This window comes from Trichomonascus vanleenenianus, assembly GCF_965637985.1.
Source record: "Trichomonascus vanleenenianus strain CLIB 3782 genome assembly, contig: TRVA0_016S, whole genome shotgun sequence".
NCBI lineage: Eukaryota > Fungi > Ascomycota > Dipodascomycetes > Dipodascales > Trichomonascaceae > Blastobotrys > Blastobotrys vanleenenianus.
The window spans coordinates 238,587-266,199 of NW_027481871.1; the positions used below are offsets into that span (position 1 = coordinate 238,587).

At 48.2% G+C, this 27,613-nt stretch overlaps 13 protein-coding genes across 13 annotated transcripts; 7 read left to right on the forward strand and 6 right to left on the reverse strand.

Moving 5' to 3' along the window:
• Positions 1–176: 176 nt before the first annotated feature.
• Positions 177–1,970, reverse strand: PAP2 (non-canonical poly(A) polymerase PAP2; the record flags this gene model as incomplete). The annotated part of the gene is made up of 1 exon (XM_076684553.1): positions 177–1,970. One exon carries the CDS (start codon positions 1,968–1,970, stop codon positions 177–179), a length of 1,794 nt encoding a protein of 597 aa, XP_076541297.1.
• An 853-nt stretch (positions 1,971–2,823) lies between these two features.
• Positions 2,824–4,575, forward strand: IKS1 (protein kinase IKS1; the record flags this gene model as incomplete). The annotated part of the gene is made up of 2 exons (XM_076684554.1): positions 2,824–2,873; positions 2,925–4,575. The coding sequence occupies 2 exons, from the start codon at positions 2,824–2,826 to the stop codon at positions 4,573–4,575; spliced, it is 1,701 nt and encodes a 566-aa protein (XP_076541298.1).
• Positions 4,576–4,816: 241 nt separating this feature from the next.
• Positions 4,817–5,613, reverse strand: VPS21 (Rab family GTPase; the record flags this gene model as incomplete). The annotated part of the gene is made up of 4 exons (XM_076684555.1): positions 4,817–5,231; positions 5,286–5,410; positions 5,470–5,489; positions 5,550–5,613. The coding sequence occupies 4 exons, from the start codon at positions 5,611–5,613 to the stop codon at positions 4,817–4,819; spliced, it is 624 nt and encodes a 207-aa protein (XP_076541299.1).
• Positions 5,614–6,262: 649 nt separating this feature from the next.
• On the forward strand, positions 6,263–7,496 carry TRVA0_016S02388 (uncharacterized protein; the record flags this gene model as incomplete). Its single annotated transcript, XM_076684556.1, has 2 exons — positions 6,263–6,302; positions 6,361–7,496. 2 exons carry the CDS (start codon positions 6,263–6,265, stop codon positions 7,494–7,496), a joined length of 1,176 nt encoding a protein of 391 aa, XP_076541300.1.
• A 399-nt stretch (positions 7,497–7,895) lies between these two features.
• On the forward strand, positions 7,896–12,675 carry TRVA0_016S02410 (uncharacterized protein; the record flags this gene model as incomplete). The annotated part of the gene is made up of 2 exons (XM_076684557.1): positions 7,896–10,369; positions 10,431–12,675. 2 exons carry the CDS (start codon positions 7,896–7,898, stop codon positions 12,673–12,675), a joined length of 4,719 nt encoding a protein of 1,572 aa, XP_076541301.1.
• Positions 12,676–12,790: 115 nt separating this feature from the next.
• DCG1 (Dcg1p) lies at positions 12,791–13,456 on the reverse strand (the record flags this gene model as incomplete). Its single annotated transcript, XM_076684558.1, has 1 exon — positions 12,791–13,456. The coding sequence occupies one exon, from the start codon at positions 13,454–13,456 to the stop codon at positions 12,791–12,793; it is 666 nt and encodes a 221-aa protein (XP_076541302.1).
• A 1,084-nt stretch (positions 13,457–14,540) lies between these two features.
• On the forward strand, positions 14,541–15,260 carry EFM5 (protein-lysine N-methyltransferase; the record flags this gene model as incomplete). Its single annotated transcript, XM_076684559.1, has 1 exon — positions 14,541–15,260. The coding sequence occupies one exon, from the start codon at positions 14,541–14,543 to the stop codon at positions 15,258–15,260; it is 720 nt and encodes a 239-aa protein (XP_076541303.1).
• A 137-nt stretch (positions 15,261–15,397) lies between these two features.
• Positions 15,398–16,939, reverse strand: SEC61 (protein transport protein Sec61p; the record flags this gene model as incomplete). The annotated part of the gene is made up of 3 exons (XM_076684560.1): positions 15,398–16,747; positions 16,800–16,867; positions 16,927–16,939. The coding sequence occupies 3 exons, from the start codon at positions 16,937–16,939 to the stop codon at positions 15,398–15,400; spliced, it is 1,431 nt and encodes a 476-aa protein (XP_076541304.1).
• A 321-nt stretch (positions 16,940–17,260) lies between these two features.
• On the forward strand, positions 17,261–18,001 carry TAE1 (N-terminal protein methyltransferase; the record flags this gene model as incomplete). Its single annotated transcript, XM_076684561.1, has 2 exons — positions 17,261–17,472; positions 17,524–18,001. The coding sequence occupies 2 exons, from the start codon at positions 17,261–17,263 to the stop codon at positions 17,999–18,001; spliced, it is 690 nt and encodes a 229-aa protein (XP_076541305.1).
• Positions 18,002–18,761: 760 nt separating this feature from the next.
• Positions 18,762–22,593, reverse strand: SPC105 (kinetochore-microtubule binding complex subunit SPC105; the record flags this gene model as incomplete). The annotated part of the gene is made up of 2 exons (XM_076684562.1): positions 18,762–22,380; positions 22,427–22,593. 2 exons carry the CDS (start codon positions 22,591–22,593, stop codon positions 18,762–18,764), a joined length of 3,786 nt encoding a protein of 1,261 aa, XP_076541306.1.
• Positions 22,594–22,907: 314 nt separating this feature from the next.
• Positions 22,908–25,964, forward strand: RTT10 (tRNA (34-2'-O)-methyltransferase regulator RTT10; the record flags this gene model as incomplete). Its single annotated transcript, XM_076684563.1, has 1 exon — positions 22,908–25,964. One exon carries the CDS (start codon positions 22,908–22,910, stop codon positions 25,962–25,964), a length of 3,057 nt encoding a protein of 1,018 aa, XP_076541307.1.
• A 146-nt stretch (positions 25,965–26,110) lies between these two features.
• MOG1 (Ran GTPase-binding protein MOG1) lies at positions 26,111–26,753 on the forward strand (the record flags this gene model as incomplete). The annotated part of the gene is made up of 2 exons (XM_076684564.1): positions 26,111–26,379; positions 26,426–26,753. 2 exons carry the CDS (start codon positions 26,111–26,113, stop codon positions 26,751–26,753), a joined length of 597 nt encoding a protein of 198 aa, XP_076541308.1.
• A 139-nt stretch (positions 26,754–26,892) lies between these two features.
• Positions 26,893–27,162, reverse strand: RTC6 (mitochondrial 54S ribosomal protein bL36m RTC6; the record flags this gene model as incomplete). Its single annotated transcript, XM_076684565.1, has 2 exons — positions 26,893–26,964; positions 27,034–27,162. The coding sequence occupies 2 exons, from the start codon at positions 27,160–27,162 to the stop codon at positions 26,893–26,895; spliced, it is 201 nt and encodes a 66-aa protein (XP_076541309.1).
• Positions 27,163–27,613: the final 451 nt, after the last annotated feature.

Sequence of the window (27,613 nt, forward strand, 5' to 3'; positions counted from 1 at the left end):
AACTATCACCAATTGGTGATAGGTAACCCCCCACACTCAATCAAATGTAGTAGAGTAGTGATTTCTATATCTCGTTAGGCCCATCCGGTGCTTCTGAGTAAGCAGCGATTTGCTATAGCTCGTTATACCTATCAATTGCGCTGAACAGGTAGTGGTTTGGGTATATTAAATAAATGCTACACTTGGAGTACTCCTGACTTACGCAGCCAGAAGTCCTGCTTTACTTTCTTGCTTATACCTGAGGCCATCTCCGTGCGGCTCTCTTCCACATCCTCTTCTCGTTGCCGCTTGTTAGTAGATTTCGTATCGCTTCCGCTGTCGTCGTCATCAGAGATTTCAATTACACTGTGGTCAGAATCGTGGTCCGACGACTCAAAGTCGGAGACGTACATAACACGGCGTAATGACTCCCGCTGTTTCGCCGAAATAGTAGTACCGGTAGTAGAAGTACTAGCAAGAGATGTAATGGACTTCGACCTAGCAAGCTTTACGTCAGCAGACTCGTTTCTAATGACATGCCTCGAATCCTCAAAGTCCCGCTGAGGGCCCTTAAGCTTGATAATGTGGCCGAGAATAGATTCACCGGAACGCTTTTTGACCGGTAGTGCCTCTAATTCGTAGCACCGGTTCGTTAATATATCGAAAGCCCCGCCAAACGCCTTTTTAACCCCGCGCAAATTGAAGGAACCCCTGCTGATATTGTTCGATGTGTCGTGAGGGTCCTCAATTGAGAGCGAAAACGAGTTGTTAGCGTTCTGCAGGTGGAGATGCCGCGATTTGAGCTTGTACCCCATCTCGCCAGTCATGCACAGGGCCGCGTCGTCATAGTTGAAGTTCTTACCGTACAGCTCAAAGAACTCAATTAACAACACACCCAAGTTTTCCATAGGGTCTATCTCTTTTGAAGCGACTCGTGGGTGGTTGCGCAGGAAAGAAACCACCATGCAAATAACAGAGAGCCCTCCTACACCACCAGTACGCACCTCGTTCATGCGACGCTTGGCAAGGAACTGCTTGATCACCAGCACCAAATACCGCAGACACGGGAACTCCCGTGCCCAGCCCTGGATAGTATTCACGGCCGTAACACCCTGAGGCTGCTCGAAAGAAATGTCAATGTTAATATTGCTCGGTCCATCAACCATTTTAATGATGGGAACCCGCGTCTTGACGATCGGCTCTACTTGCTTGCAGTGCCCCGAGGCTCGCAGCTTCGAAGCCAGCTTGTACAGCTGTGCCTTGGTATCATATCTCCCTGAATCAGACAGGACGACCATGTCGATATCAGATCCGGGGAGGTACATATCCGTGGCGTAAGAGCCAAACACATGGGCCTCAGCGTCGTGCCACAGACCGTGTACAAGATCCCGTATACGCCTCACCGCCTCATTTCGAGCCTTGATCTCCTCAGCAGAAGGAGACATATATGCAACAAAGTCCTTGATTTCCCGCGTGAGCCAGTCTGCCACGTTATTTTTGTGGTGATTCGACTTCAGTCTGACCCATGGGAACATGGCATGGACCTTTGATCTGATCCGTTTCTTCTCCTTCAGGGTGTCATCAGTACTAGCAGATGGCAGGGGCTTGTAATCTAACCCATTGTTTTCGTCCTCTTCGGCTAGCCCTTGCTCAAACGCTGCAAAAGTGTTCGTATGAACCGAGGCGTTGTCTCCGAGTTCGATGTCCAGCGAGATGAACCCTTCTCCCGGGTGAGCATTTGACTGCTCACTTGATCCGGTATCACTCTCTTCACTTCGTTCACTCGGTTCGTCCAGATTGACTTCCTCTGGAAGATATTTGAAGTTACTGGGCTTGCTGCTTACATCTGCGGCCTTATCCCGCTTCTTCTTACGTTTCAGCCAGTTCTTGCCTTCTTTCAGCTTGGAGCTACCTAACAGCTTGTCTTTTCCCTTCTTTGAAGTGCTCGGCGGAGCAAGCTTCCCATTATTCTTCTTAGCCGTCCGAGCCATGTCGTTTGACCGTCTAACTCAACTCGTTGGGCCGGTACAATTTTTATTTTTCAAACGGGACTGGGATATGCACACCTACGCGTATATCACAGAACAATCGCCAGGGGTAGATTTCTAATAACCTCTATCGATGAACACGAGCTTTGTGCAGCTCAATGATTATTCTCAGGACTACTGTATATATTTACGAATTCATTCCTTATAGTAGGCCTGCAGTACTACTATGGCACTGATGCTCCTAGAGCTCCTATAGTAGCCTATTTGTTAGATGAAGCCGTTAGTATCAACAGGTACTGTAACTGAGAAATGAATTACGGTATATCGCTTAAAATATTGGCAATTCAATGTATCTAGATGATGCGGCTTAAAAATTTAGCCTGTGATGTATATACCCCGACCACCACTACTGCCACCATCCACGAGCCCTAAGTACCAGTAACAGAAACACACTGAGGCTCTGCTCCAGACCCCGTATTGGGGCCAGCCCCCAAACCCCCGAGTAAAGCATCTCTACAAGTCCTCCGCGGAGCGGAGCCATGGGGGGTTTGGGGGGCTGGCCCCCCAGGAAGCGACGCCGCACGCAACGCGGCTGAAAACTTCCCCTATCCACATAGGATGTTAAATGAGTAGGTTAGAGTGCATGGAGGAATTCGCTGTGCAGAACTCGAGTCTGGTTAAAAGACTCGCTCCTATAGTCAATATTGCTGCGAATTAGGCTTTAGAACATTTGCAACGGTTAATTGTGGAGTGCACCGGCTGCATGTTTAGGTCTCTGGTTACCCACCATAGAGTTGGGACCGGTACATCATCCGATAACCCTACATCACCTTCTCCACGCTTGTGCTCCATAAGAATGTCCCTAGTGCCATTCGGCGATAGAAATGCGAATTGGAGCGTGGTTTTGTATGCTTGCAGTTGAATGTATGCTATTGAGTTCTAACAGTTGTATTTTAGGCGTGATAACTTGAATCATTCCGTGGTGTTATACGACCGCTCCTCCAATCGACTCTCCCTCGTAAACGACCCGGTAGTAATCGATAAAATTGATTCGTATAACACACTAGAAAGGTTTTCCCGCCCTCATGTGTGCTCCGAATGTGGCCAGGTGGTCAATTTCTCTGCCATGAGGCCGGAAATTGTTCGAGACCAAAACTATTTCAAGCTACTCGAGGCGACCAGTGCCAGGCAGGAAAGCAATGTCAGCCAGGAAGCTAGCGACAGTAGTACATATTCGAGTATTTCCGAGAGCGCTTTCAGCCAGGGTTATTTTGACCGTTTTTTCCAATCGAAGTCGGTACTTGGCAAAGGAAGCAGAGGCCATGTATATCTAGTTGAGCATATCTTGGATGGAGTCTCACTCGGCAATTTTGCGTTAAAGAAGATCCCAGTCGGAGACGATCATCAATGGCTCGAGAAAGTACTTGGTGAAGTACATTTATTGAGGCTACTATCACACCCCAATCTCGTCTCTTATAATCACGTGTGGCTTGAGAACGCCAAGATGTCTGCATTCTCGCCGTCAGTACCATGTGCGTTTATCCTACAGGAGTATTGCGATGGCGGGACCCTAGAGGATTATGTTCTCGCACGGGTTGGTAGCGTTGATTCTACGAACACAGCAAGCTTGAAGCGTGCATTTCGAAGACGCCGGAGTCATGCTGCTGCCGCCGCCGCCAATGATACGCCACATTTGCTCAGTTTAAATGAGATCCGCCATTTTATGCGGGACATAACCGAGGGCGTGCTGCATCTGCACCGCAATCAGATCATTCATAGGGACTTAAAGCCGTCCAATTGCCTTCTCTCGACTAGCCCAACTGGAGGACTGCCAACTGTGCTTGTAAGCGATTTTGGTGAAGGACAGCTGGAAGGGTCTGCCCGCGTGGGTACAGGAAGTACAGGCACTCTGGAATACTGTGCTCCGGAGCTCATTCAGCAGCTCGCACAGTTTTCTCGGAAAACGGACATCTTCTCCCTCGGCATGATAATGTACTATCTTTGTTTCTCGAGTTTGCCCTACAATGACAACATTTTCGAAGAGCGACAGGACATTGAAGCTTTGAAACAGGATGTGTGCTCTTACGCGGGGTTCGTGGGTGGTCAATCACCGAGGGCCGACCTTCCTTCCGAGTTTCTTGAGATTCTTACGCATTGCCTATCTATAAATCCTGCAGAGCGTCTTACTGCAGAACAGATTCTTACTTTGCTAGGCTCTGGTCTTGAAGAGCAGCCGGCTCGAGAGCCGTCGTTGTCCCCTGTGGACGTTAACATTGTGGAAGAAGAACAGCTAATGACAGAAGAGACTAATGACACGTTTGCTCAACGACCGCGGCTTTTACTTCCACCAGTGAAGCCGGATAGCGAGGACATCATTGTTAGAGGAGAGTATATTATGATTAAGATTTGGAGGCACATAAACCGACATTTCTGGCTTGTCAAGGCCATTTCGATTATTCCGCAGGCCATGTCACTCATGCATTCGCCGAAGTCACCTGCGGATGCTGTTCGTTATCTGCTAGTGGGAATGGAACTCAATTCCTCTCGACCGACTCAATTTATTTGGATATACGGAGCGTTTTGGGCTGTATCTTTGATATGGAATTAACTCACAGCGTTCCGTACCCGCGCATATTGGATAGTCCATTTGAATTGAAGCGTTCGACGCGATTCATATGCTAAGTTTGGTTGAAAGATTGACGAATTCGATATGTTCAATTCGGCGAGCCCCCCCTGGAATTCAAGTGTTCGGATACCATATTATAGATCTATATTAATATTAGTAGAGTATTACGAAAACAAAACGTGATAAAAATAAAAAAACCTCCCTCGCGCAAAAACCAGTCTATTTAACAGTTGCAAGTGGAGCTTGCCTTTGTAGGCCGAGAAAGGTCAACGCCCTTCGGAGGGACTCGAGTTCGGTTGACCACCTGCTCAACTGGCAGCTTCTTTGCAATTGCTGTGAAGATCTCCTGCACGCCCTCACCCGTCTTTGCAGAAGTTTCGTAGAACAAGAGCCCGGCCTCCTTGGCGTACGCCTCTGCCGTAGCTGTCTCTACTTTCCGCTCCGATGCCAAGTCGAGTTTGTTCCCCGCCAATGCAATGATGATGTCCTCGTTCGCCTGATGCTGGAGTTCCTTAACCCACGCCTTGGCCCGCGTCAGCGAGGACTCCTGGGTGATATCATAAACCACTACGGCACAGTTGGCATTTCGGTAGTACATCGGCGCCAGCGACTTGTAACGTTCCTGCCCAGCAGTGTCCCTGTTTCATTTATTAGCTCCCATATCATCCCCGTTGCCTCAAGATAGCACATACCAAATCTCAAACTTGACCGTAGTGTTGGCATCAACCTGCACGGTCTGGGTCAAAAATGCCGCTCCAATAGTAGACTCTCTAAAGTCATCAAACTGGTCCTTTGCAAATCTGTGAACCAAGGAACTCTAGGCCATATGTTAGCCACCCTAACTGCTAAAAAAAGGGTCGTGGATTCTCTTCATACCTTGCCGACAGCAGACTCCCCTATACCTCGTTGTTAGCTTTCAAGAACCGGCCAGATTCGTCGTCCCGTATATAACTTACCAAGAAGTACCAGCTTGAACTGAGCAAACCGGGCCGATGACGTAGACGTTCTAGGAGTGGACATGTCGAGTGATAATGCTCCAGTTAGGTTTGCTTCACTGCGGATGGTTGAAGCTGATTCAAGTGGCAGTACAGTACTATGCCGGCCCAACGTTCGGAGGTTTACGCGTGGTACTGAATATACGTCTTCATGCACAAAAGCCGCATGCGGCTTGTCGATCATTTGCTACAGCACCATGACAATAGACATCAATAAAAAAAATAATTATCAAGATTGACGAACACATAAATGCACATTTTTAAGTACCAATTGAGTAGCAGGCTCATCATGAGAAAAAGCTCAGCCGAGCTGTCAAAAGCTCTGTCGTCTTCTCGAGGACCGATTGATAGCGACACTCCCCGTGAGTAGCTGGGATGCGGGGTCCAAGTTCTGGCCCTCAGTATTGTATCAAAGCGCCATAATATGGGCAAATCCTTTCCGGGTCAACGCTTTGCGGTGGGCATATGTCAGACGAAGGTGAGCCGCATGCGGCGGTGTCTCATGATGGGGTATGACCTGCGCACGTTGGGAGGGGTGTGCGCCCCCCATGTGGTGGGGAGGCCGCATATACCGCCTGCGACCCTGTTATCTTATCAACAGTAGTGATACAGTACGCGCGTATATAGGGAGGTGGCATATTACTGTACTGGAACTAGTAAGGACTACAGACAGCATGGCAGCGATTAAGCCGGGAAGTTCGCTAGGTTTCTTGAGTGAGTAGGCCATATTGGTTTTATTTTTTTGGAGGGGGCGGTTACACTAACCGGGTAGACCTTGGAGACTCGTTGCAGTACGTCCTGGCCACGCTGCGGGCTAATACATCGACATTCCCGAGAATCCAGGTGATATACTCTCAAGAGAGCCCAATTGACTACCCGATAATTGTGCTTTTGGAGACAAATGGGTTACGGCTGCAGTTTGACGGGCGAGAGCAGTATCTGCGGCTGATCGAGGTGGTCCAGTGGGGCAAGATGAAGATTGTCTACAAGAACTCTGAGTTGGGCAAACAAGGTTTCCTCTCTTTTCGCAACATTTATAGCAAGACGTTTGGCCCGACGTACCCTGGCGTGTACGATACCGACACTTCGACTTACGTACTCTCGTATCCAGGGGTTGCTTTCACTTTTGATATTCCGCGCGACGTAAACACCCGGACTCACGATGAATTTGTCAAGTACCTATCTGGAGCGGACGCACCTAGCTGCTCGTCTATGGCGATTTTCAAGGGCCACAGCTGGCCGGAAGCCAAGGACGAGATATTTTCTCCCGGCGTCATGCGACGTGCTCCGTCCAGTGACAATGAGCCAGCGATTGACATAGACTACGTGGATATCAAGCTAGATGACCGTGTACTAACCGTCCATTTCTACGGTCACCCTCGTGGGTTGAGCGAGTATGATATTGCTCTGGATAGCACGACCATGCAGGACATCATTATGACACTGGGGCCTCCAACAGAGCGGTTCTTTAAGCAGGATTCGAAGCTCTCGATCCACAACCCCGAGGAAGGGGACTACAAGAGCTCAGACTTGTTTTTCAATTACTGCGCACTAGGGTTTGATATTTGCTTCGACACTACGCGCAAGAGTCCCACCGTCAAGAAGGTTATTCTTCATGGCAACATTCCAGGCAGCCTACCTTTTCACAAGTATAAACGGTGCCGATGGAAGCTTAGTGATGATGCGACGTCGGAACTTAAGTTCAAATCATACGCCGACAAGTATATGGCGACCGACCGTCCGATGATTCTAAACCGTCAGCTCGAGAGTCCCAGCAGTAGTGTAGAGCTCGTTGGTGATGTAAGCGATGGCATCGAAGACTGGGGATTGACCGATCTATACGGTTGCCAAGGATGCGTCTTTGAGGTGCTCAAAAACGATTCCGTCGTTACGCTAACATTATACTGATTTCCTTATTTCACTAATTAGTTTTACTTCGGGGGTGATATATGCCTAATCAACCGAGTTCCGACCAGCGGACTCTCTACTTTGTTTTTTAATGTTTGCAGAGCCCGGGAAATTATAGTCTCTACAGGTTCTATCATTATGTTCCACGTTTCTTTGGATGATTTTTTTTTCAGGCATTCAGTTCATTTAGCTATCAATTCGAACTTGCTGCTATCTATTTTGATACAATATTGGGTCTGGCATATTTTGGTTCGTAAGTAGTTACCCGGAAGTTTGCCTCTACGCGCCGGTTACGCGTAAATTAGTTTTTATTTTTCGCGTCACGGCAAACACTCCGCGTATCACCCTTTTCTAGATATCACAACGCGTCTAGTGGGTTACAATTGCGAAGCTTTTAGGATGACCTCTACTCGCGTAATGACACGATCTTCCAGCAGGGCCTCTCTAAAGAGCGATCCACCCTCGAGTCCGCCCTCACCTGTGAGGATTGTGGACAGCGTTAGGACCCCTCCCAGTTCGCCTACGAAACGCGCCAAACGAGTAGGGTTCCTTGGTAGCCCTGATAACGACAGCAGAGGGCCCACTTCCTCTCCGCCTGACCCATCGACGCGACCAAAGAAGTCAATTCTCAAAAAAACCGCGTTTTCCTCTCCAATTAAAAAAAGTGATTACCTCAACAAAATCAAGTCGCCGGGCGCCAAACTTTTGTCAGATATCTACTCATGTTCGGTTGATTTCAGCAACTACGATAACCTTGATCCAGTGTTAGAAGCGGCCTGTAAAGCCCTTGAGAAAAATGATCCTGCCCGGCATTTAGAAATCTACGCGTCTGTAAACTCAGCGCTGCGGCTGAAGGAAAGAGCAATCTCGACCCAGGCACTCGTCCAGAACGGCTCTAAGCTGTGTCACTACGCAAAACGCGACATATTGAAGGCTGAACAGTCAAAGAATACCCTTGATGTGCGCATAGTAGTGCAGATCGCCAAAGTCGTCGACTACCTGCTGTTTATTGACGATGTCGCGCGTACCCTTGATATCGATCTGGCCCGTTGGTTTGTTGTACATGCTCTGGAAGCGCTTGAGAACCCGAAGTCCTCAAAGTCAGTGGTTGGGTCATACTTGCATTTGATAAACTTCCAGCGAGTGCCTAATATATGGACCTCGGATATCTCGTCCCGGCTGCTGGACGTCATCGTCCAAGGGACGCGATTCCCATCTACTGGGGTTGTAGTCGAGTACTTGTCGGTCTATCGCCTTTTACTCCACAACTCATTTTCTATTATGGTTTCCAGGCACTCGGAATGGATTCCAAAGCTACTGCATGCATTGATGGAGCCAACGCCGCTTATTCAAACGCGGGCCGTAAAAGTGCTTGAATACGCCAGCATTACCCTGACCAACAGCACTCCATGTGCACAGTTCATTGTGGACTATTTTGAGCGGCCGTATAATAGATATGAAGGTAACCTGTCGGCGCGGAGCGATCTTGCGGAGGACAGCTCCATAGAAGATGGGTCCGAAATTGGCACAGAGAACAAAAGCACGTTTGGGCAAGTGTTTTTCTCATTCCTTGACTCGCAGTTGTCAGCGGGGATTAATGGGAAGCAGATAATGTCCATTTGGAGCTCGATGTTCCTCCTCGTCCAAAGATTGCACTCCGTTGAGCGGGATTCCAAGGGGACGGAGAACATTTTGGATCGCCTGTTTGAAATGGGTGAGAAGGCACTATTCTCCGGGTACATATCGACTCGATTAGCGGCAGTGAATAACTGGAATGCCGCTGTATATGCGTGGACGGCCACTCCTTTCTGTCAGCTGAGCCAGTCTTCACAATCCTCATTGACCAGAAAAATCAGATTGATGCTGTGTCCATTCCAGCTGTTAAAACGGAAGGGAGGTGTACCAGAATCCATTGCGAAGGCAGCTACTGCTCTGTTCCACAACGTTCTCTACTGCTGCTTACGATCCCAGCCTAATTTGCATCAGAACAGCGCCCAACTGAACATTATTTGGGACTCTGTCGTTTCTCCCGTTTCGTTATGCTATTCCAGTAGCGAATGGAGTGAGATGCTTATCACTACGCTTCTCCATTTGTTTTCATGCGGTTCCTCCGGCAAGCCCAACTTCCCGGTGGGGGATCGAAGTCGGGTCTTGTCTTCAGGGGACGGTGTAACCCTCGAGGAGATTCCGGCTATTCCTCCTCGGTGGATTCGAGCCAATGCTGAGCGCGTTCTGTCTTTGTTTTCGTCAACAATTTTTCCCCGCCTGCCTCGAGCTAAGTCACAGAAAGCCTGGGACGCATTTCTTGCATCTGTAAAGTCCATCACCCAAAGGGAGATAAAAACGTCCAATGAGACTATGAAATGCGTGGCGGCAATCTGCAATTTTATTGTCGAATGCTGGGAGATGGAGTCCGTCGAGCTTTCATACTGTGCCTATCTCGTGCGGACTACTATGGAGAGTTTCGGTACTACGTGCTTTGTTGATATGGTGCTGGTGCGAGAAGACAACAAGTTAGTGTTTGATCCGAAATTCGCAGAGAAAGCTTCAGAGCAACTGAATGGTATTAAATCCCACAGTGCAATTATGCATATCTGGCGAATGATATCCGTTCTCCCACGATACTATTCCGAAGGCGATGACGAAATGATGAAGTACTACTTCAGATTATCTGGAGAGTATTTAGCTTACATTTGCGAGAAACTGAACGCCCCGAAAAAGAACATGACAATGCTTCTTTTTGCTTTGAAGGAATTGGGCGAAGCAAACTACCGCCTCTGGACGCCGATTGCCGGCGAAATGGCGACTCAGATTATTAACGGTGCTACTATTGGTGCTGCTGATGCGTACCAGGTGCTTTCCTGGATTGTAAGGTAAGTTCGGGCTTTTTTTTGGATTTATTTTTTTTATTATGTTTGGAACTAACTATTTTAGCCACATCGTCGAAGAAGAATTTGCGAAAGAGATCGGTGAGGCTTGGACGAGACTATTACTTATGTCTTGTGATATCGCCAAAGACTCCTGTGATCCAGATGCTGATGTGAATGCTATCATACGGCCATTGGCAGCAGAGGTTGCTGCAAAAGACAAGATAAGCGCGACTTGCATCAACTTCTACTCTAGGGCATTTTTGGAGGCATGCCTTCAATATGAAACCCCACTAAGCAAAATGGCGCTTCAACGGGCGAACAGGGTCGAGATGCAAAAAGATATTTCTACGCTTGTGTGCTCTGCAGTGTCGAAGCTACCCGAAGTTCAGCGCGGAGTTTCTGCCGAAAAGCTGATTGAATCAGTTTTGAATATTATGGAGCGGTCAAGCGATACGGAAATGAGGAATCTCATGTCGGTAGGCTTGACAATCAGCATTGCTTGGCTTATCGAGTACCCCCATATGGTGCTCCAGTCATCCAGCATGAAGCCACTTATTGAGCTTTACGTAGTGTCAGTGGACACATTTGTCGGGTTCTTTATGCGCGCTCAAGCCGCAGTAGGCAATCTAATGACGAACGGGGCTCTGTTAATGCAACGGAGTTCTCTTCTGGCTGCTGGCATGCGTTCCTCCGACGAAGGAGTAGTGAATGCTACTGTGGGTATTTGGAACCGTATGATACCAGATTCTGGAGTGGAATTATGGCCCAACGAAGTTATTAGCTCAGTCAGGCAGCTGCAGTTGCGTAAGTGCACGAGCGAGCTAATTCTTCCGCTAAGTCTCGAGAGTGCACTTCGGGGATCTATGCAAGCGGCTCTTGGCTTGCCCAGTGCTAGCCAGAGTGGCGTCAGCCAATCTACCGCCGACTCAACCAACCAATCCATTGAGCTTGGATCAAGCGTTGTGACACAGGAAACGAAGACGCCGACGAGGCAGACTGTTACTCCGGCCCTGAGACGAAGCTCGAGAAGACGAAGGGCTTCTGCAAAGGCCATCCAATCTGCAGCCACTGAGGCCATTGAGACTACAACACCGAGACGAGTCACACGAAGATCATCCACTCAAGAGATCGAAGAGATGAAAAATAAGGGGTCGCCGGTCAAGAAAAGGAGTAAAGATTCCGCTACTCCAGAGGCTACTTGTGAACGACAGACGGACAACACTGATACACACGGAGTGCAGGCAGGTCATTCAAACGATGAAAACGATGATATGGATATTGTCAAGAATACCCAAGAAAACCGCCAGGCAACCCCAATATCTCAGTCTGACAGCGATACACTTCCAGTGAATAGAACAGATGAGTGTGATGCGGCAATCCACAGTCACAATGGCTTCATCCTTAAGGCAGCTTCTGAACCGCACGGCCTCCCGCGAAGGCGTAGTCTTCGAAGCTCTTCAGTTTCTCCCAGTCCATCGGGCCCTCCAAGGGGCCATTCCATTGACGAGGGTTTAGATGAAGCCGATAAGCGATCATCGCTTGGATCTCTTGCCTCGAGAAGCTGGGTTGAAGTGTTTAAGAAAACCTTTGGACTCAGGTCTGAAAAAGAAGAGAAGAGCCCGCGGTCCAGCCCGCAGCAAGAACACCGTCCGGCATTGCAAGAAATACCCGCCCAGGCTGTTCTCTCTCAGCGAGATATGAAACAAATGATTGAAGATAGCGATTACGGAGAAGGCTTCAGAAAGCGGAAGCGAAGCTCTACTGTGGCTGCGAAGAACGGAAAGCGACGAAAGAACGAGCCGAAAGAGTTGGAACAAGATAATCCCGAGCCAGAAAATGGTACCAGCTCACAGGATGCCACCAGCTCACAGAACGTTATCAGCTCACAGAACGTTACCAGCTCACAGGACGTTATCAGCTCACAGGACGTTATCAGCTCACAGGAAGACGAAGCGGAGGAAATGGAGGCAGAAGATAGAGAGCGAGAGCGTCGAGAGGATGATTATTATCGGGCTATGGAAACGACGCCAGAGCCTGAACAACCAAGTCCAATTGGCGCAGACGAACCCAAAGTGCAAGAGCCATTACTCGAGAAGGATCACCCTGAACACGGCAGTGAACAGGAACAGAATCCCCTGCCATCTCTGACCCAACTTCAAGAACTTCTCACTTCGATAAATTGGGCCGACGAAAAGGTCTGTGACAACTGGTCCAAAGATCAGTGCTACAATCTCGAGACACAATTGGTAGATGCTCTCTTCAAGCTCAGGCAAGCGTCCATGAAGAAAAAAACTAGATTACGTCAATAATTTATTTATTTATTTATCACACTTCTGCATTTCAAGTGTCGTCAAGTTCAAAAGTTTATCGTAGATCGTCATGTCCCTCATACTTTTTTGTTATGTCGAATATGTTCGTCAGAAGTTAATTGACCGCTCGAAGCATTCCGACTAACATTTCTGCGCCAGAAATGACACCATCAATGACCCTGGCCTTTGGACCGGCGACTGCCTTGATATATTCTTCCATGCCGGTCATGCCAGCACATCCAAGGATGAAGTTGACAGCACCTCTATCCACAGCCTTCTGTACAGCAGCGGCATAATTCTTTCCAATCTCTTCCTTAGGGAGGGACTGCAGATCTGGGATGTGCATACCGGTCGGGAAGGTGCCAGCAAAGTTGGAGTGCGAGCCGAGGAAAGAGAGCACAGCCTTGTCAAGGGGAGCCTCCCAAGACTTTGAGGTTGTGATAATGGCAAACTTGCCGCCGCCAAAGGCCATGGCATGCAAAACAGACGCCTGGAAGATACCCAGCACCGGCTTACTGGTGTGCTCCTTGAGCAATTTGATCAGCGGGTGTTCAGAGAAGCAGGCGACCAGAAAAGCGTCATACTGGTCCATGACAGGCAGCAATTCCTTGAGGCAAATCGACGCTGATTCAATCTCCTTGTTATAGGAATCGATTTCAGAGGGGCCAGAAGGAGCAGTGAAAAACTTGTAAGTGGTATCTGGGGCAGGGTCCATGATATGCTTCAAGTTCTCCGTTACTGAAGCATCCGAGTTTGGATTGATCACTAGGATAGTCGACATGCTGGGTGGTATATGGTTGGCATTTTTTTTGAAATTAGATCCCCCGAGGATAGACTGCCTTCTTATAATGCTCCGGAGGCAACAGCACACGATGTTACGTCCTCCGGGAACTGCAGCTTACTATAATACATGCACCGGACACCATACTCCGCAAATGCAAATGGGTTACTCCTCATTCTATCAGCCTCACGAGTGGCACATTTTCCACCTATGCGACAGCTTTGAGGTGCCTGAAAGCGCGGGATCCCTGAAAAACTGCAACCAGACCCTCGCATGAAAAAGCCCGTATGCATGCAATCATCCCGCCAGGCTGATACACCAAGACCTCACCACTCACCGTCTCCACCTTGGGCTCTCTAGCGACCCGGGTCTTCTCTTTCAACCAAAAATCATGCTGATCCTGCCCCACTCGCGGTCTTGAGCCGCCGGTCGCCGCACAGCACGGAACTCCGCTTGCTCAGGGGGAGTTTGGGTGGGGGGATAATTGGCAGTGCGGCTGATGGTTGACGGCATTGGTGTGCATATGGGGCATTTTCTCAGTCCCGAGTATGAATTCATTAACCGACGAAGTGATTGTCTTCTGCCTGCCTGCCTAGGTGGGGGGATTTTTTTTGAGAGCAGATGGGAAGTGGCGGTATGAAGTGGAAGTTACTAGGCGGGGTCAATTGCTAACGTACAAGAAGCAAATGACGGCATACAGAACCTGCTGAGGACATAATAGGGCTTCTACCTCAATGCTGCTACTTCCTATATATCAAGAGTAACAGCTATTATTTGGCTGTCTGCCGGTACACCTTAGCTAAGAGACAAGCTTTACAAAGTCCATCACCCTTCCCCGCTCGCTTTTTGTAGGCCCGTAGTGCTTTCTATGATCACTTCCGACAGCTCTGCAGTTATTCCTCATTATGGATATTTTGAAGCTCAGCAACTATCTATGCCAATAATACCGTATGGAGAGGGAGATGGAGATGGACACCTTTGTCGATGAGATGCGCGCGGCCGGGCCTATACCGATGATGTCATATAAAAATTTGTGCCCAGAAATCGGGCGTTTCTAGGTTTTTCAACCATTTTGGCCATAAATATGTTGGATCCTGAGTTGCAGTTGTCGTCTTCTACGCTAGCGGCTTTACAGGAGTTCCTTGGCGAGGAAAAAGAGCGCCGGGAGCATTTTGAGGCCCTTGCGGCCGACGCCGAACGGCGCCAGCAGTCTGGAATTGCAGTGGACATTAGCAAATTCCAGGAAAATTGGCAGCTATCCCAGTTCTGGTTTAATGATAACACTGCTAGGACTGTGTGTGACGAGCTGCTCGAGGGAGCCGATGAGAACACTACTATTGCCATTATTTCCGCGCCGTCGGTATACTGCTATCTGAAGAAACGGGAGTCTCTTCCTACAAATAATATTTATTTACTGGAATTCGATGATCGGTTCCGAGTAATTGGAGGTGATAAGTTCATCCGCTACGACTATAATCAGCCGCTCGACGTTCCAACGGAGTTGAAAAACAAAGTGGACCGGGTACTGGTCGATCCACCATTTCTAAATCCGGATTGTCAAACCAAGGCCTCCATCACTGCGCGGTTCCTATTGAAGTCTGACCATTCAGCTGTGTCCAAGCACAATGTCCTTCAATACCGGACGATGGTTTGCACTGGAGAGCGGATGACAGACCTTGTTGCTAAGCTATATCCGGATACCCATATGACCAAGTTCCATCCAGAGCACACCAATGGTCTGAGTAATGAGTACCGCTGCTACACTTCTTACGAGTCGCCGAGACTAGAGTCCCCCAAAGTGTAATATTAGACAGTTTACTATATGTATAGAATATATATCTGTTTCTTTTACAACTTCTTTTCGGCCATGAAAGAGTAGGCGGCCACTATTATACAATCATCATCAATCGGTGGTGCAACAAAAGGGTGATATGAAAGCGTCTACTGGCCTGGGATGAAGCCGTTTGGAGAGCCACTCTCCTGGGCGAGGATTTCAAAGTAGCTGTAGACTCCGATAACAGCTACAGTGACCGCGGTACCGTTGCCAGCCGACCCGAGAACATCGGATGCGATGGAAACCAGAGCCAGGAGGCCACCGCCAACAGCAGCAGCGACTGGGATGATTCGCTTGAGCTCTCGCACGACCGAAACATCTCGGTGGCCGACAATGACGATGGACTGGTCCTTGAAGGTCTGAGCCACGTCCCGGGCGCTACCTCCGGAGAGCTCAGCCCAGGTTCGAGCAAAGGCAACGCAGGTGACAATGACGAACGAAGCGTAGACAATGGTTCGGATTGGGTCCCACAAGGCATCGTAAATGCTGAATGGCGGGGAAAGGTAGTAGGCGAGGCCAGAGACAGCCGAAATCTGATGGGAGCCAGCTCGCACCGCCCAGGTGCCAAAGAGTCGCACCAGCAAGTTTTCTGGGAACTGGTTGTACAGAGCCTGGGAGAAGAGGAAGATGTTGGCGGTGATAGCAGAAACCAAGTAAAGTGGGACATTACCGGTGTACAGAAGTCGAATTGGGTAGGTGGTGGCCGGGGATCGCACCTTGGTCGACTTGATAGAGACCTCGTACCGGAAGCACATAATGTACACTACAACAACAAGTACGGCGGCGGAGCCGAAGAACTCGAGCATGTTTGGCAGGTGCGTTCGGTAGAAGGCCTCAATAATGGCAGACTTGAAGCTTCGTCGGGTCCACAGCAAGTGCACAAGCGCAACCAATGCACCAGTGAACTCCTTGCCTCGGCCAAAGTCCTCGGTCTGCAGAGACAGAGTTCGCCACAAAAACGACTGGGAGACATTGAGCACGCTGAAAAGAGTAGTGGCAGATCCAGCGCTGTAGCCCTTCTGCATGATCTCGTCCATGTAAATGACGAAAAGACCGGTACCGACAAGCTGAGAGACAAGGAGGATGCAAGTGGACACACCCATCTCGGATGGGTTGCCGTACAAGCCAGAGAACAGGATAGCCAAAGCATGGACTACGGTGAGGACGATAGCAAGCAGCTTCTGAGCGGTCTGGTACAGCTCTCGGTCGCTCTTGAAGTCAAAGTGGACGTCAATGAACTGAAGTCCGCCAAGCACCTGGAGAAGAATGCCCGAGGTAATGATTGGTGTCGTTCCAATTTCCATGAGGCTGCCCTTGGTGCTAGCTACGATGGGCCGCAGCCAGTACAGAGGGTCGTAATTGTCAACTGCGGTGACGCCGTAGAGCGGGATCTCGCTTAGCACGTAGTAAGCGATACCAACGCCCACGGTCCAAGCCAGCTTCTCTTCATAGGCCACCTAACACACAGTTAGTTTCTCAACATTCAATTAGCTCTGTTTCGGGACGTACTTTCTGGTAAGGGGCCTCAATCTCTGGCAAGATTGGCATAAACGGCTTGACCAGATCCAACAGTCGTACTGGACACGGGGTAGTTAGCAAAGCATTCGAAATTCAACCAATTGCGAGGGGCCCTTACATCTTCGGCTCATGGCTAGTAGAAAACTTTCGACAGTCTTACGCACACGTTTTCTCGGGGGTTCTTGAAGGATCAGACCAGCGAATCTGGAGATATTTCAAAGGTCCGTACGGAGCGGGAAAGGAGAAAATTGCCAGCACCTGCGAGGACGCAGCTGTAGGCAACCCCCTCCCTCCCTCCCTCTAAGGAGCAACCAGCGGCGCCCGCCGTAAACGGAAGCTCCCAACAACGGAATCCCGGAAAACCAATTTTTCCATTTAGTATCGGACCGACTGGGTTATACCAGATCAAGGAGATCGAGAGATAGTACCGTAAATTATTGTAAACTGAAAAAATGGAGGAGCGCCCCGATGCGAATATTGACTACGATACAGCTATAAAATACTGGAGCAGTGTGCCGGCTACTGTGGATGGGGTGCTCGGCGGATTCGGGGAATCAGTTGTTCCGAAGGTCGATATTGTTGGGTCAACTACCTTTCTGCGCAAGATTAGCCCGACCCGCGATAGCCAGGGTCAGCCAAAGAATGGTCTCGACATTGGCGCAGGGTAAGTTTTTAATAAGAGAGAAATTCGGACTCAATTGCTAATTATGGATAGAATCGGACGAGTTACGCGAGATTTCTTGTCGCGTGAGTGCGATAAGGTCGATCTAGTTGAGCCTGTAGAGAGCTTTGTTGAGCAGGCACACAAGGAATTGGCTTCGTTAAAGGAAAAGGGCAAGGTTGGAGAGATTTATCAAGTGGGTATGCAGGACTTTACGCCCGAGGAGGGCAAATATTGGCTCATCTGGTGTCAATGGTGCGTGGGCCATCTCAGTGATGACAATTTGGTAGAATTTTTCAAGCGATGCATCAAGGGTCTTCAGCCCGGCGGATGGATTGTGGTTAAGGAAAACAATACCAAATATGAGGACGATTATGATGAGGTTGATAGCTCGGTGACCAGGACAGACGTTAAGTTCAGACAGATTTTTGAAAGGGCGGGTCTGGATCTGAAGCTGACAATGCTCCAGAAGGCAATGCCCAAGGAACTGTACCCAGTTCGAATGTATGCGCTTAAGCCTAAGGAAGCGTAGCTCAGCAGTTGGGGTTTTTATAGTATCTACGATTTGTAATGATAACGGTTTCGGAACTTTACGGGATCGATCGAGTCTTTTTACAACAGCGTAGGGCATTGACAATACCGACACATCCAGAACTATACCAGCACGATCCGGAAATAACTTACCGTAATAGCTCGAGGGATCATGATCCAAAGTAACGTTCTGCTCAGAAGGCCAATTCATTAAATCCTTGAGCTCGGTTGAGGTATAGAGTAATGATGATCCTAGAGACGTCACGTCGGTATACTGCTGTATTAAATTGAGATGGAGAAACTACTTGGTGATTCAAAAATTTGTTCGAATAGCTTATGATTATTAAAGTATATTTAATATATTTAATCTAGTTTCCATCGGTTAGTAACAGGCCCCTGAAAAGGCAAAATCGCACTGCAATAAACCGTAGTAGTCAGATAGGAGCGAAAGACATTGATGGTTTTGTTTCGTCAAATATACAATCAGTTGAACTATGCATAACTTGGATCATCATAATACGGCCATTATCGCAGAGGATATTTCCCACAAATCGTTTTAACTTACAATTTTAAACTATCCTGTAGAAAGGGAAAGGAAAGAAGTCTAGAATGTTGTGAAAAATTTCGCCTTTAAATAGTCGCGCGGACCGGACGTCCCCTACCGCCATGTCGTAACGATCGCTTCTACGAGCGAGTCAGAGCGTCTCAGTTTGTAACCAAAAATGATAAAAAAATTCAAAAATTCATAACATTCATTAACATTATATCCCAACCTTGATACAATCAAGGCATTGGCTGGAAATACCAGAGATTCCACTAGAGTGAAGCAGCGAGAGGAACTTCTCAGACACGCTCTTCTGCAAACCCTCGTCGTTAGTACATCCGTAACCAAAAGAGATAGATACAGTGCCGTCCATATTGGGGTACTTAGCTAGCGCTGACCCTTGCAGCTTGATCGAGACGGTAATTTTTTCATTGTTCATGGTCAACAGCCGGATTTTAACCAATAAAGACTCTTCTGTTGAAGCGATTGTTGTCATATGTTTGATTTGAAGCAGGTGCAGCTCATCATTAAGGGCAGTCGCGTTGGCCCAAAGACGTTGTAGCAACATCACGCGGTCATGAAGAGATGGAAGCGTGTCTAGCTCCTTATGCAACGACTTTTGGAAAAAAGACAGGCAGTAGTCTAACTTGGACCGATCTATCAGTTTGGTCGTGAGCCTGCTTTCTTTCAATTCGATATCGACAACGAGTGTACCATACAAGACAAACTTGAAAGTAGTCTCGCTGGTCACAGCAAGCTTAGACCAATTGAAACTCTCTGCCAGAGCGTCGAATCGAGTCGTCATAGCAACAAGCTCAGCTGTTTCAATTTGTCGGTTTGCCTGTCGTACTTTTTCTGCATCTTGAATCTTCTCCTGCAGAAATCTTTTCTGCTGCATTAGCTCTTCGATCTTTGCCCGTTTGGCCCGGAGGTCCTCCACTTTAACCTCATGTTCCATTTTGACATCCGAGAGCTCTTTCTTTTGTGACGCAAGTCGCGTCTGGGAATTAATAATTGACTCCCGATCACAGTTCTTCAACTCATCCCGACGCTTGCGCAATGCTTCCAGCTTCTGTCGTGTTTTCGTGTATTTGTCTTTGACTTCGGCATGCGCTTGTTCGATGTGAGTCTTACGGGTCTTGAGAAGGCTCAGATCGTCTTGCAGATCTTTGAGATTCCGCTTCATGGCTTCGTGCACACCATTCGTAAGCTGCGACCGCCAATCATACCAAACCCCTTTGGCCTGTTGCCTGGCATACGACTTGATAAGTTTGAACTGAGCATTCATAATTTGTTTTGTGTCGGCCGACGCTTCCAGGTACTCTCTGAACAAGATTGGGTTCTCCTCAAGCGTCTCAGACTCCAGTTGCGTGAACAGTTCCTTCGTATCCCTAACATTGTTTCGCATCTCTCGGCAGCTGAAATCGTATAGCTCAAGCATTGGAATTTTTTGAGTCGCCAAGACATAGTCAAGTAGAGTAGGATCTTCAGTTGGCTCGCTGGTCAGTCCGAACGAGCTGTGGCCCCGGGTGCTGGTCAGGAAACCATCCATAAATTCAATGCTGATCAGCTTCAAAAACTCTTGCAGCGAAATGTTTTCAAATTGATCATCATTACCCAGCTGAGATTTTGCCTTCAACGGAGACGGTGATGATGTACCGGGGACAATAGGTGGATCAGATGCCTTTACTGCTTTCAAAGGAGTGTAGGACACCATAGCTTCCGGTCTAATTGAAGTACTAAAAGTGGGTTGAATCGGCTTAACCGGGCTCTGCCGCGTTATCTTCCTCGGCGTCAGCATATTGAGCTGGCTCTGCAACTTCTGAGATGGTGAACGCTGAACAACCTCGCTCTTAAAGGGCTGCAGTTGTTGGGGAGGAGTAAGAGATCGTACTGGCGCTGGATAAGACGGTCGAGATCTTTTGTGAGGAGTCGTTTCATGCTTTTGTGGACTGTAGGGCCTCTTCAATGATTTATCAATAACCCTTTCGGTTGGGCCATTATTTGTCATTTCCATTGATTCTTCTTCTTCCTCCTCTTCCTCCTGCTCAACAATTGGAGTCAAAGGCCGGAGTACATGGCCATTTGAGATACTTGACGGACCTGGAGTGGTGGCATCCTTCCCATAAACTGTCTTCGGCGTTTCTGCTTCTTGCGATAGTTTATCTGAGCCTTCACCGTCTTGCACTGAAGTCGCCTTACCATTGTCTTCTAAGCTGATTTGCTTCATTCCTGTGGTCATTTCCATATCAACATGGCTATCCGTTTCACTCATGACTTGCTGTGGCTCTTCATTTTCAGGTCGAATCGGGCTTCTGGTGTAGGTAGTCGTAATGTCCATATCGGATACCTCATTAGCAGGCTCGCGGAATGAATTCGTGACTTTCGTGAATTCCATGGTTTCGCCATCAGTGTTAGATTCATTTTGAGCAGTAGTCACAAGCTTTGTAAACTCCATGGTTTCGCCATCGCCACTGTCATCTTTTTGTACGGCAGAAACAAGCTTCGTGAACTCCATTGTTTCACCGTCGTCATGCTCAGGAGGAACCACGGACTTATTCCTTTGGTACGAAGTCAGTTCCATTGTCTCTCCGTCAGCTTGCTCCTTATTACTAGCAGAATGGTACTTCGTCAACTCCATCGTCTCTTCAGTATCAACACCGTTTTTGGCTGGATTTGCTACTGTAAACTCCATTGTCTCCTCTGCCTCAGCTGGTGTTAAGTTGGCTACAGTGAGTTCCATAGTCTCTTCCGTATCTGCTCTTCGTCGCCCTGCAACATTTGTGAACTCCATTGTCTCTTCGGCTTCATGTGATCTTGGATTCGCTACAGTGAACTCCATAGTCTCTTCATTCGCAGCACCCTTACGCGGGTTCGCCACAGTGAACTCCATAGTTTCCTCAGCATTGCCCTTTTGGAGGTTTGCAACAGTGAACGCCATGGTCTCTTCGTTTGTTGCCACTGGATTGGCCACCGTTATCTCCATTGTTTCTTCTTGTCTAGAAGAATCTTTTGGCGCATCATCGCTATTGTTACTTGACCTCGAGCTGAAAATTTCTGTCAGTTGCATTGTCTCCTCTTCTTGCATATTATCCTCCCCCTGTTCGTTTTGTATAGTCCTGAACGGGATCAATGGGCTTCTTGGAGGTTCATGGTTCGTCTTGGTTCCAAATAGTCCGGTGAATGATATCTTCCTCAATTTATCGGCAAAAACGCTTCCAATTGAACTTGTGTTATCTCTCGGAGGAGCTGCAGGCGGCGAATCAAAGCTGATTAAGAATCCATCGTCATTCTTTTTCAGCTTCTCCAAGTTATTAGTAGGGGGCCCCAAGCTGGGAATCTTGTCCAGCGTCATGGAATGATTAGTATCCATTTCCATATCACTATTGGCTCCAGTATTGTCGTTCCGGGTATCGTTATTAGATTCGTTATTAATTGGCCTCACAGGGCTCGGAGAATCTTCGTTTGTTGCCGTTTTGGCCATCAGCCTGGGGCTCCTTCGAACTGGACTAGGGGTTTGGCTCTGGCGTCCTCTTCGGGGCCCTGAACTGGTCTTTCGAACAGGACTTTTTGCAGGAGTTCCTGGGCCGCTCGTTGCCTCATTGGTATTTTCCGGACTTCGATTCATAGAAATAGGAGTTCTTGACGGACTTCTCGCCGCATCGGCAATCGTGGGTAGATTTAGTCTTGTCGGATTTTGGCTTCTGGTCCGGCTCGCCGGGCTATCTAGTTTACTAGGACTTCTCTGGGGCGAACCTAGCGATACAGACTTCTTCGGCTTTTTCACGGGTGATTTCTCCAACTCCTCATCCACTTTGGACTCTCCCGGAAATATCCTATATAGAGTTAGCTCGCATTCTCCAGCTAAATCAAACTGCTTACCTGACAAATGCTTCCGGAGCAAATGAAACTCGCCGATTCATAATCTTTCTTTTGCTGTCGGTGAAGTTGAATACACCAGTAACGGTGTGGTTATCTTCAAGATTGGTATTAGACTGTTTTAAAATGCTTCTTGAGGGCACCAGAGATGCTCTAGTTGATTTCTTCATTGCAGACTTTATCGATACGGGCATGGTCATATCTCCATGGCCTAGGTTTTGGTTCTCATTATTGCGGTCGAACATAAAAGACGGCATAGATTTCCGTCGAGGAGATATCCTCTTTGGTCCGTCGTAGCTGCTCATGCTCGAGTTTTAGATCTGTTCAACTTGGTATCTTATCTATCGTCTTAACCGATTGGTAAACAGCGCGTAACGGTTTGTTTATGTTTACGCGCGGCGCGTTTTGGGTACTTAAATCTACGCGTATATAGTGTATATGTAGGTCTGAAAAATTCAGCCGCATAGTTCGGAGGTCCGATTAAATGAATATGCGGGGGCAGTTGAAATTTTCGTTGATCGAGGAGGCTATTGACGGAGGGGACAAAAGCATGGAGCCGCCTACTAAACGACAAAAGGCGATGAGTTGGAGATCCTTCAAGCAGGATGCTCACTACGGTCCAGTTACCGGTTTATGCTTTTTCGGCCGAGAAATTCTGCTGGTTGGGGAGGGACCACGGCTTAAGGTCTACAATTGGATCACGGGACAATTACTGCATCATAGGAAAGTGTTCCCAAGAAATAAGATCCATGGCATCGCATCCAGGGGAGAGGAAATCGTTATTTGGGGAGGAAACTCGATTGCTCTTTGTGACAGCTCCAAAATTTACAATAACGAGTCAATTGCGATCGGAACAATGCCTGATTGGATCATGTCTGCAGCATTCCTAGAATCCGAACAGGCTAATCTGCTGATCCAAACGGCACATAACATTGTTTATACAATTGACTCTAAGCTATCGGTTCTTGCAGTGAATCAATCTTCTGAACAGAGCATCCTGTACTCCGGGAGCATATACCCTCTCCCCGGAGGCGACGCGTTAATTGCCGCTGGTACAGTGCTCAATGGCGTTGTTGTTTGGCAATTGAAATCGCAGGAGGTGCTACACAACATGACTACACATGAAGGTTCTATTTTTGGAGTCTGCTTCTCGTCAGATGGTAGAAAAGTTGCTAGCTGCTCTGATGACAGATCAGTCCGCCTGTGGGACCTCAGTGATGGTAGCGAAGTTGCGGTTGGCTGGGGACACACCGGAAGGATTTGGGCTCTTCTTTTTGACGGCGATCAGATAATTAGTGTTTCAGAAGATTGCACAGCTAGGATCTGGAGGGTAATTGCCAAGGACGACTCCGAGAAGGAACTGCAAAGCGTGCAAACTCTGGAGGGTCATTTGGGGCGTAATGCATGGTGTGGAGCAGTTAATGGCCGTCAACGAGTTTTAGCCACTGGCGGAGCTGATGGACGTACACGACTATGGTCTCTTGATAGGCATAACATTATAGAGTCCCTTCGCGAGAGCCTGAGTATTAACCAGGTGGTATCAGAGCCACAGAAGAAGGAAATGTTTAAGGAGTTCACGAACTTTTCGCCGAAGCGACTCATGATTGCGACTTCTACTGCCAAGCTATTCAGTCGAAATAAAGAGACGAAAAAATGGACCTTGGTGGAAAGTGTGCCACTGGATACCTACTCGATTATCAAAGGATGGGAAAGTTCGGATGTTTGCTGTGTTTGCACGCGTAATGGTGAAGTGTCTATTATAAAGTTTCATCGGGACGATGACAAGTATACGATAGAATCGGCAAAGCTGGACTTTAAAGGCAAGGTGTCTGATATACTTACATTCAGAGCCAATGACGAACTGTTCTATTTATGTGAGACTCAGGCTCCACAAGATCCGTTCATTATCCGCAAAGTTGGAAGTGACTTTTCACTCAGTTTATCATCTCCTGAAACGTTTACGGCTACGAGCTGTTTCTATGATGAGGTTAGCTCAGTTTTCTACCTAGGCTCTCGCCATGGCGCGGTTGCGGGATATAAAGTCGACTTGAGCTCGAGCCAGCAGAATGTCTCTCCGCTTGGATGCTGGAGGAGAATAATGTCTGAGGATACGGTTACAAGCGGGCTCATTTTGAAGAGAAGTTCGGAGGATCCTGCGAGAGTCACATTATTGTTTACCAGCCGTGGCGGTTACTACTGCATTGCTCGATCTGAGCTTTCTAACGACATGATGAGCTTCGATGTCGTATCCAAAAGCAAGCTGCCCCGGGGTAGTATTGAAGGCAGCAAACTCATTGATGGTGGTGTACTGCTCTACGGATTCCGGAATGACTTGTTTTTCTTATGGAATGAGACGGAGCAGTGTGAGATCATGTTGGAAAAATGCGGTGGCTCCCATCGCAATTGGTCATTTACAATTGACCCTACAGACGAGCAAAAGTACGAGCTGGTTTACACTAAAGCATCGGCGACTGTCATTGTCCCTGGCATACAAGCGAAGGACCATTTCCGGTACAGTGTATTGGGAGAAGGTACGCATGGCCGTGAAGTGAGAGCGATAGAGGTGTCCCCAGCTGAATTCGGCGGGACCAAGGTCATGGCCACTGGATCGGAGGACACAACCATTAGGTTCTGCAGCTTCGATTCGGCTGGAACTCTCAAAACACACACGATTCAGCGACAGCACGTTTCTGGCTTGCAGTCTGTCCACTGGACTCCCGATGGCAAGTTCCTTCTGAGTAGCTCTGCGCGTGAAGAGCTCTTCGTATGGAAGGTAGAATGTGATTCGGACGGCTCGGTTCTTCAAGTATACGCCAACCTTTTTGCCAAGCTTCCGACTAGTTCTGATGTCCCAGACCTACGTATCATGGATTTCGCTCTATATCCAACGGGTACTGATCAATACTTGTTGGCAACCGTCTACTCCGATTCCGGTATTCGACTATGGATTATGGACCTGAGCTCTAGCAACGAAGCGCGGTTTGAGCTACTGATGCAAGGCATATACCGAAGCTGTTGTATCCTCAACTGCAACTTTTTGACTCAGGATTCTAGGCTCTTCCTGGCAACTAGCTCTACCGACGGTCACTTAGTCGCGTACGACGTGACTTCGCTACTTACTAACACTACGCCTCAGAAGCAACCCGCTGATCTCCCGGGCATGATATTCCGCAGTCAATTGCATCAATCAAGCATCCGATCTGCGGCCTTCAAGCTTCAGAGTGATGGAACGTTTATCTATGTGTCGGGCGGCGACGACAACGCACTCATCTTTTCCGAGGTGAATTTCGTCGGCAAATCAGTCAAGGTCAACAAGAAAGTGTCAAGTGCCCACTCGGCAACCATTAATTCAGTATCTCTGGTCAGCAATGGCCAGGTGGTTACTACCAGTGTTGATCAGAACGTCCGGTTGTGGGACATTGGCGGTGAACTGATCTCTACATCTTATACTACTGTTGCCGATACCGGCCCATTGGACTCCGTCGACAATACTATCGTGTTTGGTGGATCTGGTCTCTCTATCTGGAGTTTAGAAGAATAGATGCTACCGTAATAAATTTTTTTTATTGAATACAGTGGCAGGCAGGCACTGTGTAGGCGGCCGGCAATCGCTTGATACGGCCGCGCGACATAATCATCACCAACACAAATCATCACGTTACCGGAGGTCGAACCGGTTTGAAAAAAATGCCTAAAGTTGAGTTATTCGGTGGTGCTGTTTCCTCCTGCGTCCCAGCAGGGTTTGTCGATGTTAGCGAATTCCGTCAGGTGCCTGACCATCAAGAGGTTTTCGCCAATGCCAGGGAATCCGACGATTCGCTTATCTTTGAGCTGATGGAGCGGGTGGAAGGCAGCGACGAGGAGGCACTTAGGGAGCATCTACAGGAACTTGCTGTACTCAATCAGTCGCAAGTGATCCCTCTGGTTACAGAAAAGGCCGTTGCCCCACTTCTGCCGTAAGTATTGTTCCATGGGTGGCCTTTAATACTAACAAGCCTATAGTGAAGGAGAGAACGGTGCTTATTTCACGTCTATCATCCAAAAGTCCCACAAATGGGGCAGGATTGATGTTGTCAAAGAAGGTGGTGGATTAGAGTCTCTGGTTTTCATCCTGGCTTATATCGTCCGGCTGAAGAAGGTTTCTACGGATATCCTCATCACGTATAATATTCCACTGACTACGAAGGAGGAGGTTCTTGAAGCGCTGAATCTCGAGAAGGACTCCAACCCGGGCGCTGCTATTAAGTCACGGATTGATACTGCAAAGACGAGGATTGATGAGAGTTTTAAGAATTTCAACGTCCATGACTGGGGACTTTTTATAAGTTAATTAGTCCTGACTGGGCGCTCTTTATGAGTTAATAATGTCCATGAGTGTAAGAGGTATATATAACGTTAATGACAATAAAACAGATGCGAGCATATGTACAAGTAATAATAGGTGGGTAAATAGATAACTGTGGAGTTGGTTAGCCCTGTCGCTGCTTGTGCTTTGGGTTACTCTTGCAGCAGACGTAGACTCTGCCTTTTCGTCGGACGATCTATTCAGTTAGCGGGCTGTTCACCTTTTCGTAGTCTGAACCAACAGGGATCAGTTGGGCTCTACTTACATAGCACTGAGAGCAGTACTTCTTCACGGAAGCACGGACCTTCATGCCTCGAGCCTGCATGAAGATGGCATTTGATATGCTAGCTGGGCGGTTGAAAGCCGTCAGAGTGGATCTAATCAACGAGAACATGGCGGATTTGTTGGAGTTTGCGAATATTTCAGTGCACCACGCAGTTTTGTATGGTCGTCGGTCTTTAATGAATTTTTCAGGCCTGGGACCCCTAACTTGTGGTGACCTTGCGTTTGGCTATTAATTTAGTCAAATTTGTGGTTGATCGTGGAATCTCGGGCCGTTCAGTACGGGTCCGACTTTCCCATAGCACTTTGCATAGATCTTCTTCATCTGCCGGCAGGTGGTTAGACAATTGACGGAAATGTACTTCATTGGAGCTCGACATGAGGGGTGGTCGACTATACGTAGTCCTGTTCGAGAGTTTCAGCCTGTATTTCTCCCTCCCCTGTGCGTAACAGAATAAGCCGCTTTTTGTGGCCATTCAGCGTTTGAACAACAGCGCCAAGTGTCCATGCACGGCGTTTTAACATCACAACTACCAAACGGTACTGCAATAGAGCCAGCGTAC